The following is a 14591-nucleotide window of genomic DNA, read 5'->3' as shown; positions in this document are numbered from 1 at the left end:
CATAACTTTAATTAACCAAAATGAGATGAATCATCTCATTTTTAGTATGCTACCAAACAGGCCCTAACTTTTTGGCATCGTACATCCAAAGTGAAAAACCGTCTGGATCATTGAATCTTGGGCTCCGTTGTAGAGATTGGCTGAAACAGGATGCAGAGATGCAGCATAACCCACAATGCTCCCCTGACTAGAGATCTCTGATTCAGATCAATATTCATTCTTTCACTGATCTTCGCTAAATAAAATCGGGCCTGCCAATTATCCCGGGCATCATGTAAATAACAGCAGCTAGAATTTTGAATACATGACGTGGATTGATCCTTGCCCTCCAAAAAGGTTTTTACAGCCTAATCTAAATCAAAATGAGATAAAGCCCTACAAATATAACATGAGACCAACAAATATTTCATACAAAATAACGGAGATTATTCACACAGGAGAAATGCTGAAATGCCATGGGTACTCGCACAACCCAACACAGTCCCATTAGCCCATGTGGGACATTGTGCAAGATGAGGACCATTCATTTAACAGGCCCACTGTGGATGTGACCACAAAATCTTCAGCTGTCAACTCATCATGTGGCCCTACATGTTTGTTGACTGCTGCTCAATGTTTTCAGTCTGCATTTTCTTCACGTGTGGACCACACTTGATGCATTAGGTTTTGGGCCAGGGCACATACAAATTACACAGCGGCACCCGTTTGATGAACCGTACAGAGTTTGCACCCATGTGCCACAGTGGCATGTGCAACCGCGAGCAGGTGTGCAAGGGTGAGAGTACCTTTAGCACATATATACCACACAACTTCAACTCACTTCAGGACATGCCCTTACCAGCTGGATACAAGTAGACCTGGTGCATGTGTGGAGTCTTCCCATTCCATTGATAACCATGCATGTCAACCATCACTCCAGTTCTCATCATCCCCAACGTCGTCGTCGCTGCCCACACAAGCCTGAAAACAATTTTCATTAGACTCAGACAGGAGGGCAATATAGAACAGAGGAGGAAAGAGACAGGATGTGGAAAACCTGGCGGATGGCGTTCGCCTTCTCCAAAATTGCAACTACTTTGATGTTGGTAGTGGGCCTGGGAGTGAAGCTTGGTCTTGTTGCCAGAGTTGGCCTCAGGCTAAATGACTGGACATTCAGTGAAAACAATAAGAAGACAGCAGCACAGAAATCAAATTTTCACCTACGATACCCAGATTCAGATACTGACACAGACACCGGCATGGGAACGAGGACAGGACTCTCCATATCTCAAAATTTAGGGTAGGATATGCAAACATCCAACTCATAGCATGCTATTAATTTCATTTTATGACTTGTAGTTCAAACCAATGTTTTAAAACCCAGTATGGACCTCAAACCATTTCTATTGGTGATCCGGTCCAAACAGGTCCAACCACAGGCATGACTGGTTCAACCCCTGACATGATAATAATAGATGGGAACTCACTTCTTTTTCTGTGAAGTCTGGTTGTGGGTTTGAACCCCACACGATGCGTTTTAAAATTTACCCACAGAGTTGAACCAGCCAGTCAACTGGGCAAAATTCCAACCTGGACATAATTGACCGGATGGCTCTAACAGTTTCTACATTAAACAAGTTTCTTGGTGATCTGACCTGTCTCTATAGCCAGTTGCAGTCCAAACCAGTAGAACTAATGCATTCTGTATCTTTTTTAGAGCTATACATGGTCTTGTTTTTTTTGGACTTTCTGGTAGTGAAACTATCAAAAGTAGTTTTTACTGCTATACTTCTTACAAATTATTTATATATCTACATATTTGAATACAATATAAGAAAATTGTTACATCCGGTTTGGTAGACAACTAAAAATGAGTTTATCTCATTGTATTTGACAATGATTATGTTTTAGAGATAATTAACAGTGATTATGTATTAGAGATCTCGATCTCTAATATATAATTACTGTTAACTAAAATGAGATGAACTCATTATGTATTAGATATCAATATGATGTAGGACGATGGAAACTAACCTAGTATGCAAGATGAGAGATCAATTATGCATTAATTTCAGCAATCAACATGTAAAATCAAACATATTCACAAAATAGATTTAGAAATTCAGATTTGCAACACATGAGTCCTAAGTTATCATATACATTGTGCACAAAAATATAAAATAATTCGAGAGTGGCCATTTGGAAGTAGGGACTTCCAGTCTAGCGTGTGTAGTGCAACAACCACATAAATGGATGATGACGCAAATAAAATTCTGGTTTGCGAAAGGTTTTACAAAAAAATAAGATTTTGTTAAGGTTTTAGGTTCATGAATTGAGATTTGGGAATCAGGGTTTTAGGGATTTAAAGGATATAGGGATGAGGTAGGGCTGGAAGGAGATCAAGGAGGGAAAAGAAATGAAATGGGGCCCACATGTGAAGGTCTGTACGGACACACGTGCCTGCGTGGATGGGTAGGGAGAAAGAAGAAAAGGGATGGATTGGGTTTGGGTTTTAACAGGTTTAGAAATGTTGTAAGGGAAGGGAAATGGGGAAGAAAAGAGAAGAAGAGGACTACCTTGTTGGAGAAGAGAAAGAGGAATGATGTACATTGGGGAATCCACCACCAAACAAATCTCTATCCTTCCACAATTCAATTGGAAGGGAGGGTTTCTCACAAACCCTTAAAAAAAGAAGAAGAAGAAGAAGAAGAAGAAGAAGAAAACACCTTCACCAAGAAAGCCTTCTTTCTTTTCTTCTAAAAAATACTCCACTATTTGGGGGCCCTTGAAAGTTATAGGAAAAATGTTAACCCAATAAGGTCCAGCAAAATCTCTATCATTTGAACGTATAATTTTCAAGAAACCATCTTTCACTATGGATGATGGTTCCATAGCTAACGAGATTTCTTTCTTTCTTTCTTTCTATTTTTTTGTTCATTTTGTCCTTTTTTTTGTTGCTTCAGAGTGGAAACATTATAGATCATCAATTGTGGTTTTTGGTATCATTGTTCTCCATGGTCATTTTCTAAAAATGCCCACCATTCACCTCAAGGATTAAAAAGAGAAATTCTAAGGTGATTTGTATGAGACAGATTGCAGAGGAGATTTCTGGCACAAGCACCAATGTGGCACACATGTCAGGCATCCGGGATGTTCATCAGGTGTGGTCACTATCAACATACCTTGGCCCAAAAAAAAATAAAAAATCAGGCATGTTTAAATGTCGGATTAGTGACATTTGTATTTTGAACATGGACAGTTGAACTCTTTTCAAACCATCCATTTTTCACACACAAGTGTGACCAACTAAATGAGCGGACAAGCCTAATTTTTGCACCCGGGCATGTTTGTGGTGGGCCTAATCTGTGAATGATGCAAATTTTGCATGCACACGCCACATTGGTACCTGCCAGGAATTCCTTCTTCAATCTATTGCACGAATTGCATTACAACTCTTTTCGGATTAAAAGATCCACCAGTTCTATAAAATGTCACCATGAATCATTATGACATTTCTTTGGCCAGAAGGATCACCATTGCTTTCTAGAGGAAGGAATATAAATACAGGCTGAGAAAGATATGGAAAACTATAAAAAGATTATAAAAGCATTCTCATGCCCTATTCAATTCAATTATGAGGCCTCTCCCCCTATTCAGAAAACACCCAGCACTCACCTTGGCTCTGATTTGCTGCAGAAAATCTTCCCTTTCATCCACCACCTCGTCATTTGCAGCCTTACTCACTTCCCTGCACCCATTCAGCCTCTGCCGATCTTGCTGCATAGTAAATTAAATATCATAGTCAGTAAATATCATAGTCAGGCACATGAGCAACAATTCTGCATTACCAACACTTTCTTCTGCATAAGAAACAAAGAGAACAAAAAAAAGTGTTTAGTTGACTACCATGCCCTTGTCAGGAGATGCAGTTGCCTCCTCAATATGAGGTGGTTTTGGTTGAGGTGGCTTGGACTGCGGAGAACTAATGGGTCCTCGAACTTGCAGATCCTCTAGCTGATTGCTGGCATTGGAAACATCATGTTGTTTATCTTCTGCTGAGGCAAATGCAGATTTCATCATTCTCCATTGCAGTGGAGGGAGTGGCGGCGGCGGTGGGAGCTCATTAGGATATGGCAATGCAGGATCTAACAGATGCTTTCTGTCAGAATCACTTTTTGCTTCTTTTTGACTCATTAAGAAATTCGTCACATTCAAACTTGGAAGATAGAGTGCGGGACCAAAGTCAACAGATTCAATGCCATGTTCAGCATTTGAATTTCCCTCAATCTCAGAAGAGCTGGAGATGGAGGAAGTCGAAGGGATTCTACGTAAAGCATCGTATATCTCGTGGTCCTTGCTTCCAGTCATTTCGGCAGATTCCCAATGCTCGGAGTTTGATTCTGAACGAGGACTGAGAAGATCATCTGATGGATATGGAGACGATTTATAGAATGTGTCATCATCAGATTCAGAACCAATATCCTGCAGTGGAATAGCGAGTTTAGGAAGCAACTGGAATGAAGGAGAATCAGAGTCTTGACTGATTTTGTGAAAATGATGCCCATCTGGAAATTCCAATTTCAGTTTGGAAGTCTCCAGGCCATTCATAGGGTGGAAAGAGATCTTCATATGTTCCAGTGGTGGGGATGGATGACTGAAGTAATAAGACTTGGAAGAAATCAGATTTTCTGGTGATCCAAGTTGAGGCTGTTCTTTTAGGGTCATGTCATCGGAAGTCCAAGATCCAACTCCATTTTGCCCTTTCTTCTGCTCAAGAAGACGAAGTCTCTCCTGCCACTTTATGGGATTCGTACTGACAGTGATAGATGGTTCAGATGAATCGCCATGGAAAAGTGATGCTTTCCTTGGAGGCCCATTTACAGGAGGCTTACAGTTAATGCCGGACATGCTGGATGATACCTCATTGTTGGTTTGGCCAGATTCACTGGATTGCACCTCAACATTAGAAATGGCTGGCAATTCAGTTCCAGGAGTTGCAGCACTTGTGTCTGTCAAATCATGCTCATCGGATCGACCAACTAGTTGAACTGAGTTACTGGTTCTGCTAACTGATTGATCAAGATGCAGATTGCTGAGATCAGTGGGCCCGAAAACATCAGGACATCCATCTCTTTCTCCCTCAATGCTTGAGTTTTGTTCTGTGTGTTCAACAGACTTAACAAATGTACTTGATTTCCCACTAGATTCATCATGATGCGGCCAGGTCATCGCATCGTGACTTGTAAGATCACCTTCGTCATTTTTAATACCAGGTGCAGGTTTCTGACTTGCACCATTTGAGACACTGAAATCTGGAGGTTTTGATGGCTCAAGTCCTAAAAGGCCACCATTTGTCCAGAAGTTAATGGAAGGTGCATTAGAAGTTTCCAGAGATTCTTGAGACTTGCTTGAGCTGACTGTAACCTTCTTTCCCTGTGAATCGGGAATGCTGGATCCAGAAGAAGGATTGCCATTAAAAGATTCAAAACCATTGATGCTCGAAACATCAAGTTGATCGGAACTCCCACACAGACCAGTGTCTGGGTTAGAAGCCATGCTGGTAATTTTAGGTGGTTGAGCATGGGTTGGACTCTCTGAAGAGACTGACTGTGAAGAAATTGGAGACTGAACATCAGAGGAATTTGAATTTTGAGCAGCCATCTTGGGCATCCCAACGGTTCCATTTTCCACTCCTTGATGTTTGAAGTCATATTGCAGCTCCACTTCCCATTTGGTTTGGCACTCAGAATCAGTCTCAATTTCAGATTCGATGGTGTTAAGTGCATCCACGTAATTATCTGTCTCACTGACAACCTCATCAAATTGGTTTCGACCCGAATATGATTCTGGTGTATTTTCAACATCAAACAACATATCCTCTTGACGAATGTTTGAAAGGCTAGAAGCCTGCTGCACTAATTTAGGTTCGAAGTTCACTGGCAGAGTCTCTGAAGCTTGGCCCTGGTCCTGAGGAATACTTATACATGGTTTTCTTGTAGGCTTTACTATCTCCGTCTTCTCATCCCAACTAACAGATGATGATCCAGAGGCACTTCGCCGTTGCAATGATTTATGTGACGAATCGATGTCCACATCTTCTCCATCTCTTCTGTTGAGAAGAATGGACGTATGGGTACCATTATATTGCGCCTTTAGTTTAGAAGACGACAAGTCATCATGTTCGAATCCTTCATGTTCCATGGAAGAATTAATATTGAAAACATGCTCAACAAAGTCCAGCTGAGGTTTTGAATCAAGAGACATGGATCCATTTTCCGGATCAGATTTGGATCTTATACGAGATGTTGAGGCAGTTTGAGCAGCAAATCTTTGGCCATTGGTATCCGGAGAGGCCAACCGTATTCTGTTCAATAAGACACTGTCAAGTTGTTAATTCAATGGATCGTATATGGCAGCAATTTGTGAGTCGAATGGTTAAATTAGTACAGGCTTTAAAACAATCACAAATTGTGTACGAGGCATATACCAGAATAATATACCTGCTGTAGCACTGAGATATAGTCGCATCAAGTTGGATTTCTCCATTTCTCTGATGTGATGCTTTTTTCTGCCCATTTAGCGATAATACATTAGAATCTTGATTGTGTGCAAAGCAAACCTCAGACTTATGCCGTTATGGCAAACCTGAGACATGAGCAGCTCTAGCTAACTAAATGGAAGAAGAAAGTTAACTACTCTAGACTAAGCATCTTGGCAGATAAATACAGACTGTCATGCTAATGGCAAGTTTCAGTAGATCTTCAGTCTATGGAATTTCCTTCAACAATAATGAAAACATTGAAAAAATGTTGTATTGTCTTTAGTTGACATGAATCCAACATATTCTGCCCAACGTACATGAGTCTCAGAATAGCTAACAATGACATTTTATGTTTGCGCATCTCAGGTCTGGCATGGAAACAAGGCATCAGATCAGACATGTGGGACCCTGGAAAAACTTAACATATCGAGACATCCATGCAAACATACACTGACATCGCAACGGGTATTACTAGATAAGTTAGCTTATAAACGTATAAGATCTAGAAAGATGTACTAAATTACTCATTACGCTGGAACTGTATGAATAGCATATAAACACTGCTAATAAAACATGCATTAAGATTTTATTCTAGTAGGTGCGTCTATGTGTCTGACACAGCTGTCAAACAATATTTTAGAAAATGAAGTGTTACCTTGCTTTTCTGAGCTTTCTTCTCTCTTCGAACTTTCTCAGCATTTGCCAATTCTGAGCTAGCCCATACCGTCTTGAAAAAAGATGGATTAGAGTATCTCTTCAAACAGGCTCCAGCACCAGCAGTATCAAACCTGATAAGTAAAACCAAAGGTGCTCAGCATCTTCATGTCGTTATGATCAAAATCACAACCCTGATGGTAACCACAAAAAAAAATAATAATAATAATAAAAAACATACTTATCAAGCAGGAATAAGCGGGGTGGATCGCGGCATTCTTCATAGGAGTACATAATGAAGCTTGGCAAGTCACTGTGCCCAAGGTGGTTTTGTTCTGTTTGAATATCAGCATGCCATTCAGAACCTGCAACCAAAACGTTCTCCATAAAAAAAATGAACTACACAATGAAAGGAATTCAATGACAAAGGAAACTTGATGGAATGAAATTGATGATTTCAATTCAACTTCGATGTCAAACAACTTTGATAGCAGGCCCTCAGAACTCATGAATATGGTGTCATAAGATAGTATGGAAAACAGAAGAGTTTCGAACACATTGTTTTCTAATTAGTTTCAGTACAAATCAGACCAGTAATTTCTAGACATTCAGATTGGTCAACGACAAGCAGATCTCAAAAAATAAGTCATGAAAATGCAAATCGCGTATCAGTTTGAGACAATATATAAATGGTCCATCCCCATTGATCTGACATAAGATCTAAAGAAACTCACTGTAGGTAAAAAGTCAAAACAAACCCTTAAAAAAACAACAGAAAAAAATTGGCTTCAAAGTACATGCAGATTGAAAATCTCATTGCTTAAATCCTCCTGTTTAGATCTGCATTCCATGAAAAATTCTTGGGCACGTGTCTGACTTATCCTACTAGGCTTAGCATCTAAAGCAGAAAAGGTCACACAACAGTGTTCTAAGAGTGGAAATGAAAGAACTGTTATTAACAAGAAAGCCAACAACTTATCATTCCAAACAGATAACTTCAGTTTTTTTCCTAGATTGGATCCCTGTAGCGACTGCGAGGACCATAGGAGCTGTGGCACAATCCAAAACATTCAGGAAGTAGAATTTGAAAAACAATCAACTTGGAATGGAAACACCCAGATCCATAGCTCAAGTGGTAGGCTGAGTGAAAGATACCTCGTTTCAACACTGAGGTCTTGGTATCGATTCCCTAGTGGGGGTGGCTAACAGTGTAGTGTGAACTGACAAGCTAACTAAAAAAAAAAAAAAAACTTGGAATGGGAGCCAACCAAGCAAGTACTCAAAGAATACTGGCAGTTCCAGATCAGTCCCAATTGTCGGTGTTTAGCCACAAATGCATTGAACAGCAAACCCTTCAAACAAAGGTATAGAGATCTCGTTTAAGTATCTTGGCTAGACAATGTTTCATTAAATAAGATTGTGCACACACAAGATGATGAGTAAAATTAGGACCACCTTGAAAATGGAAACTCTACAATGAATTTCCATTCACTTCAAAAGTAAAGGCAGATACTGTCATGGAAACCTCTTGAAGTTGCAAAGAGACCCTTGATAAAAGTCTAGACGATGATGGGACTCTCAAGTCTCAACTGCTGAAATGCACCATCCAAAGGCCCCCAGATAATGAATGATCCACTCTCACAAACCCATGGCAGGCAAAAGAAAGCCCTCTTCAGGGCTGAATGCATTTCCAAAATTGAGCAAACCAACTCATAGCTGCAACTAGCCCTCAACTTCGTCCAAGATGTCTCCCATAGGCACACTGGGTGATGCAACCAAATGGCCACACAAGCCGATTGATCAAGATTTGACGAAAAGGCCCACATCTCACACGTGCACAAGAAGATGCCCCCCTTCCCTTTTTAGCTAATCTCTACTTTCCTTTTTCTTTCAAATCTCTAGGTTAGGAAATTTCCTTTAGCAAGGAGTAATTTTAGATTTTTATTTATTTAAGTATTTTCTTATTTAGGCACCTTCTTAATTACAATGCTTTCTTATTTAGGTAGTTTCCTATTTTCTCATATATTGACTAGCTAGAATTTCTATCTTCAGATTCCATAGCTTTTATCATATATTGTAAGGATTGATTATAAATAAGGCTTATAGCCTACGGAATAAGACAAGTTGGATGATATTCCCTTTCATGAAATTCCCTTATTTTCTCTACAGTAGCTGTTGAAGGGGGGAAGTGATCTTGAGTTCATGACTAGAGGACTGTTGAGCTTGCTCAGTCTTGCATTCATGATCTCTAGCATTCGACTAGAGGATTGTTGGGCTTTCCTGCAATCTCTTTCTTTCCTTATTGATCTATTTGCTTCCACTTTCGGGGTTTGCATTACTGGGTCTGTGAGGAGGATAATAATAAGAAACGTATTTACTTGGAGGTGATTCCTTCTAGAGAACAGAAGTCATAGCTTGCAGAACGTAGGCTAAATAATAGTGAACTTTACTTCAGTTGCAACATTAATTTGCACCAACAGAAGCAATGAGTGGTTAGCTCCACATTGAGATAAAGTTTAGCACTAATATGAGATATTGTCCATTCCCGCATCTATCAAGCAATATATTAGAGCACTGACACTGCTCGGATTATAGATATACAGAATCAAGGTTTACATAAATCTAGCTTGTTGCTTAATGTTGATCCAGCCAATCTCTGTCATCATGCACTAAAATAATTGTTAGTGCATAATAACTAAGGTAGCAGATAGGCCGTGCCAGGCTGGGCTGATGTTTGTCCAAGTCCAGCCCATGAAATAATGACCCAAGTACGGGTGCAGTCCCAATTGAACCGGGCTTGGGTCTGGACAGGGTCTACCACTCCCAAAGTTATGCAAGTTGGGCCAGGCTGGGTGTACTTGTCGGCTTTTAGGCGGAACTAAGCCCAAGTACACCCCAATTAATTGTTGGGCCTAAAACTCAAACCCGTGTCCAACCCACAGGCCTTCAGGCTCAGCACAACCTGGTCCAAAGTGTGCTGCACTCAGACCAGACTGGGTCAGCCCAGCCCATTTCCCACCCTGATGATAAGTATGGATATCACTCAGCAAATTTTTTTTCCAGCATATAATGATGTTTGCCTTTTCATGGTTCTTTGTAGGAACAATGAGTTTTCAGAATAGCCACTGATTGAGGTTTTCCTTCTTTTCTTTTCTTTTTTTTCCTTTTCCTCTTTCTTTCTTTCTTTCTGTTTTTTTTTTTTTTTTTGAATGGTACCACTGATGAGTAATTTGTAGCTTGTCAGTTTGACACGCCATTTGATCGCGCACTCAAGAAGAAAAACAATGCTCCCATTACTTTTCCTAAAAATGGTCAGAGATGCTTGTGAATCCATGAGACTATGACCCTTCACATGTGCCAATACATAGCATGTACAACTACAAGTGATCCAAAATGACTACTGAAAAGATCTCATCAGAAACATTGGCCCATAAAAAGATTTGAACCATGCACACAATATTTGGGCCAAAATGTGTGGTTCACTTTCCACCATAAAAGGTCCATTTGAAGCTTTCCCAACAGCCGGCTGACACCTTTATGGGTTGTTGGCGCCAGTCTGGGGTCAATTAGGACATGAAAGAAAAATAGTCGACAAAGGGGTGGCAACCAAACGGGCTTTAAGCCTCTACAAGGGAATCTCCATTTGAATTGTCTGAATTCTTCTCATTTTGGAGCCACATCCCATCTATAACCAAACAATAACACTTAGCTATGGGCAAGATGCATTTGTAAGCTACTGTACCAAAAAAAAAAACAAAGATGCATTTGTAAGTTCAATTTTGATGGGTGCTCCCTGAGTAACCTGCTGTTCCCTTGAGTCGGCAGTATTTTGAGGAATGACAAGAGGGAGGTTATGTTGGCTTCCATATGTCCCCAAGGAGAGGGGGCTGAATGGTGCTTGGGTTAGTTGCACTTAGAGAAGTGCAGCATATATTTTCATCATCATTCTTTGGTTATTAAGGGGACTCTTACCATGTCATCCAATGGGTTTCGGGTGATAATTCAGGGGGCATGTTTATTGTGTACTTGCCTATTTGGGAAATTGGTACTCCTTGGTCTCAAAGTCTACCAAAGAGATGGCCAATGAGCTCATTAAAGAGGGAGTGGCGATAGGGTCACTCATTATTGGCCTCTCGATGTATCTTATGCAAAAATTTCCTTCCGCTTGTGGTTTTAGTAAATTTTCATACCTGGAGTGTAAGCAAAATGTAAGTGGCTTGTTTGGGCAAAAACAGCCTTCTCAAGGGGAGGAAGTGCTGCTTCAACGCGCTGTACACGTGTCATCATTTGATGACTTCTGGCAGCTGTAGTCGTCACTTGTTCATGTAAGTCATGGAAAATCTCAGCTGCAAAGCTACAATGTCCCCAAGATATTGTCTCAGTAATGGTATTGTATGCTACATAGAACACATTGCTATTTGATTACAAAAATATAAACAAGTGACAGCAACGAGTGGATTAAACAATAGCAAGATGAATCAAACAACAATTCCAAGCATGTAATTTTTTTATAGAAAAAGGAAGCGGAATATGCACAGAACCAGAGAAATGACGAGACATCCACATTCATCTTGTTGAAGCCACATCTTCATAATTCTTTTTTGTCCCCTTAGAAAGTTCAATTTTCAATACATCAAAAGAGTCCATTTTCTATTTATGCAGTGGACTGTAAATCTACAAACTTATTAATTCTAACTCAATTTTACAAAGTTTGTCAACTTTAATGCACTTTTCAGAAACACACAAGCAAAGAGAGAAATTCTAATGATTAAAAAAAAAAAGAAAAAAAAAAAAGAAAAAAACAGAGAGAGAGAGGGAGAGAGAGAGAGAGAGAGAGAGAGAGAGGAGAAATTCTACTCTAATAATAAAAACTGAATTATGGATTCATAAAAAAGAATTATTTATACAATACTAAAAGAGTTACCTATAAGGGGCTCTGGTCTACCACAAAAATAAAAGCGCATGGCACAAAGGTCCACGATCTAGAATGTTTTGGGTCACGTCTAACTGAGTATAAGCCACAGTATTTTTTTAAAAAAAAAAAAAAAAAAAAAAAACACTCACCAATCATATGATCATCTGACAGTGGCCTACAAATGGATGAAAGATACATATTTTGGCAACAGTCAGCATTTAATGTGCAAAGTTCCCCTGATTTTATGGGTAGGATTGTCCAATCCATGCAATTTGCAGGCAGCCATCCGTCTAACCTGATGAATGGTCTGGACCATGGACCTTATTCCAAGTGTCCAATTTGAGTGCAGAAAACAAGGCGAGTAGACTAGGCATATTGCGCTAAGGTCAGATCTCCCACCACTTAAACACCCTCTAACCTAACTAGGAAACTAACCTCAATTGCCAAACTAGTTTAAGACATCCAACTATATATGAAAAATGCCCTAGATTTTCTGTGCTTAACTCACCTAATCACATACCAATTATATCATTAAAACTAAACTAAAATATAATGATGAAATGATCAAATTCAGCAGAAATAACTTCACTTGAATGCAGCACTGCCAATGGTAGATATTGATGGGAATGAAAATTGATAGACCGGTAGTGAAGAAGTTAATCTAAGAAAAGCCACAGATGGAAAGTTTTCTCCCATCAGAGCTAATGAAGTTATCCATTAGGGTCATGGGAGCTTGATTCTGTATACGTGGAGTCCATGGTCCAGTGATGTAGACCGTTGGTCTGATGATCACCATCCCCACACACCTGAATAACCATCCAACTCATGAAATCCTAATCCTCCAATCAGCAGCCTACTAATCAATTCTCAAGAGGAAAAATAAATACAGCGACAGTCCACATACAGCTTTAGAAAGTTTAAAGATTGAAAGGTCGGGACCTTCGATCGCATGGATCTCAAGGCAGAAACCCCAATCCACAGTGTCGCCCATCAGATCAACGGTAGTGATCACCAAACCATGGACTATGGAATGAAGATCGAGACCAGATCCACGGTCCATCAGATAAACGATCTCTACCATCAGATCACGCAAACAACCCCATCCATAGCGGGGGCCATCAGATCAACGGTCTAGAACACAAATGCATAGAATCACAACCCTACAATTAGCAGCCATTCCTTGAAATCCACCAAAACCAATTCAATAAAAACGTCAAAAATTCATGTACTACGCCGTAAAGAAGTAACCAAAGGGGCAAAAAAAAAAAAAAAAAAACCTCAAATTACCGCAAAAATCCCATTCTAAAGCCGCTAAATGATCATAATTCAAAGCCCAAACTAAAAAACCAGCCCCCAAAGATTCCCGCATTACAAAATGCAATTAACAGCAAGAAAGAACAAGAAAAATCAAGAAATAGAGAAAAAGAAAAAAAAAACTCACTCGGCTAGATCTCCCAACTGCCGTAGGATCCCAACGAGTCCAGCGACGGCGACTCCATCAAGAAACGCTTTGGGGTCGTCCTTGCTCGCACCTCTGAACAGCTCCGGATCGCCGAGTCGGAACTCGTTCCGGACTTGGAATCGGGTCAAAGGCATGTCTTCCCCTTTCCCTGTACTGCGACTATTTGTCGGCTCGGAAACCGAAACCCAGGAACTAAGAGAAAAGAGGAAATGATGGTGTTTGATGAAATGTCTCGGGAAAGAGAGCTCGGAGAAGAACTGCAGGTCTCATGGCGGAATTATAAAAAAAATATATATGGTATTGTAATTATTATTTTACGCAAAGGGGTAAAATCGGGATTAGGTAATGGGATGGAGAAAGGCTAACTGCTGAATAGCTCTCGTATCAAAGACAAAGACGTTGCCTTCTCTGCACGGTATTCTTCCTTGCTTCTTCCAAACATCATTGCCGGGAAGGTCTTGGATTTTACCTAATTGGAGCTTGGAGTTTTCATAAATTACTTGTATGTCCTGGTTCCCCGATGAGGAAAGGATAAAAGAGGAATTCCAGGCGTGCGACCCGGGTTTTGCACGGTATACAATTTTTTTTTTTTTACAAGTGGGGACCATTTCCGTAATCCAGACCGTTGGTGAGTTTTATTGCACCTTGGATGGACAACTGAAATAAAATAATCTCGTAAAATTATAAAATACTTATTTGTGCTTTAGAATGGACGGTCAAGAGCAGAAATAGAGCTAAGATCTTACTTGTTCTGTTTTCCAAAAATTGGTATCTAGAGCCTAAGAGTATTTGGGTATGGGATATTTTCTATGAATTGTACATTTACAGCAGCACTCGACCTATTAACGGTCTGGACTTGCGAGTAATGGGCCCCACTTGCCACGATTGGGAACCGGCGTATACCGTGGAAAGCATCGGGTCATGTATCCTTCGTTTTACGCTATTTAAAAATGGTGGTGACTCATCTCCTCACACGTGGCACAGATATAAACCTATCCAGACCATCCAAATTGCAGTTCCAATTTTTGACTGAGCATTTG

General features: G+C 40.1%; 1 protein-coding gene and 1 long non-coding RNA gene across 4 annotated transcripts; one reads left to right on the top strand and one right to left on the bottom strand.

The window, feature by feature from the left end:
- Window positions 1–289: 289 nt before the first annotated feature.
- Window positions 290–14174, bottom strand: LOC131240998 (SCAR-like protein 2). 3 transcript variants are annotated; one of them, XM_058239598.1, is made up of 10 exons: window positions 13918–14174; window positions 13531–13743; window positions 11365–11528; window positions 7416–7539; window positions 7176–7308; window positions 6480–6547; window positions 3886–6358; window positions 3655–3756; window positions 1037–1144; window positions 290–960 (listed from the first exon to the last, which is right to left on the bottom strand). In XM_058239598.1, exons 1-10 carry the CDS (start codon window positions 14157–14159, stop codon window positions 904–906), a joined length of 3684 nt encoding a protein of 1227 aa, XP_058095581.1. In that variant the 5' UTR covers window positions 14160–14174; the 3' UTR covers window positions 290–903. The 3 variants fall into 3 exon arrangements, with proteins under 3 accessions (XP_058095581.1, XP_058095582.1, XP_058095583.1); XM_058239599.1 differs by having other exon boundaries at window positions 3886–6343; XM_058239600.1 differs by lacking the exons at window positions 11365–11528; window positions 13918–14174 and having other exon boundaries at window positions 13531–13664.
- On the top strand, window positions 2241–2679 carry LOC131240999 (uncharacterized). Its single transcript, XR_009168917.1, has 2 exons — window positions 2241–2361; window positions 2394–2679. It is a non-coding gene; the product is annotated as an uncharacterized LOC131240999 (long non-coding RNA).
- Window positions 14175–14591: the final 417 nt, after the last annotated feature.

Source organism: Magnolia sinica, chromosome 3 (genome assembly GCF_029962835.1).
Source record: "Magnolia sinica isolate HGM2019 chromosome 3, MsV1, whole genome shotgun sequence".
NCBI classification, from domain to species: domain Eukaryota; kingdom Viridiplantae; phylum Streptophyta; class Magnoliopsida; order Magnoliales; family Magnoliaceae; genus Magnolia; species Magnolia sinica.
The sequence above is the reverse complement of the archived record's forward strand: the minus strand, read 5'-3'. Positions and strand labels throughout refer to the sequence as shown.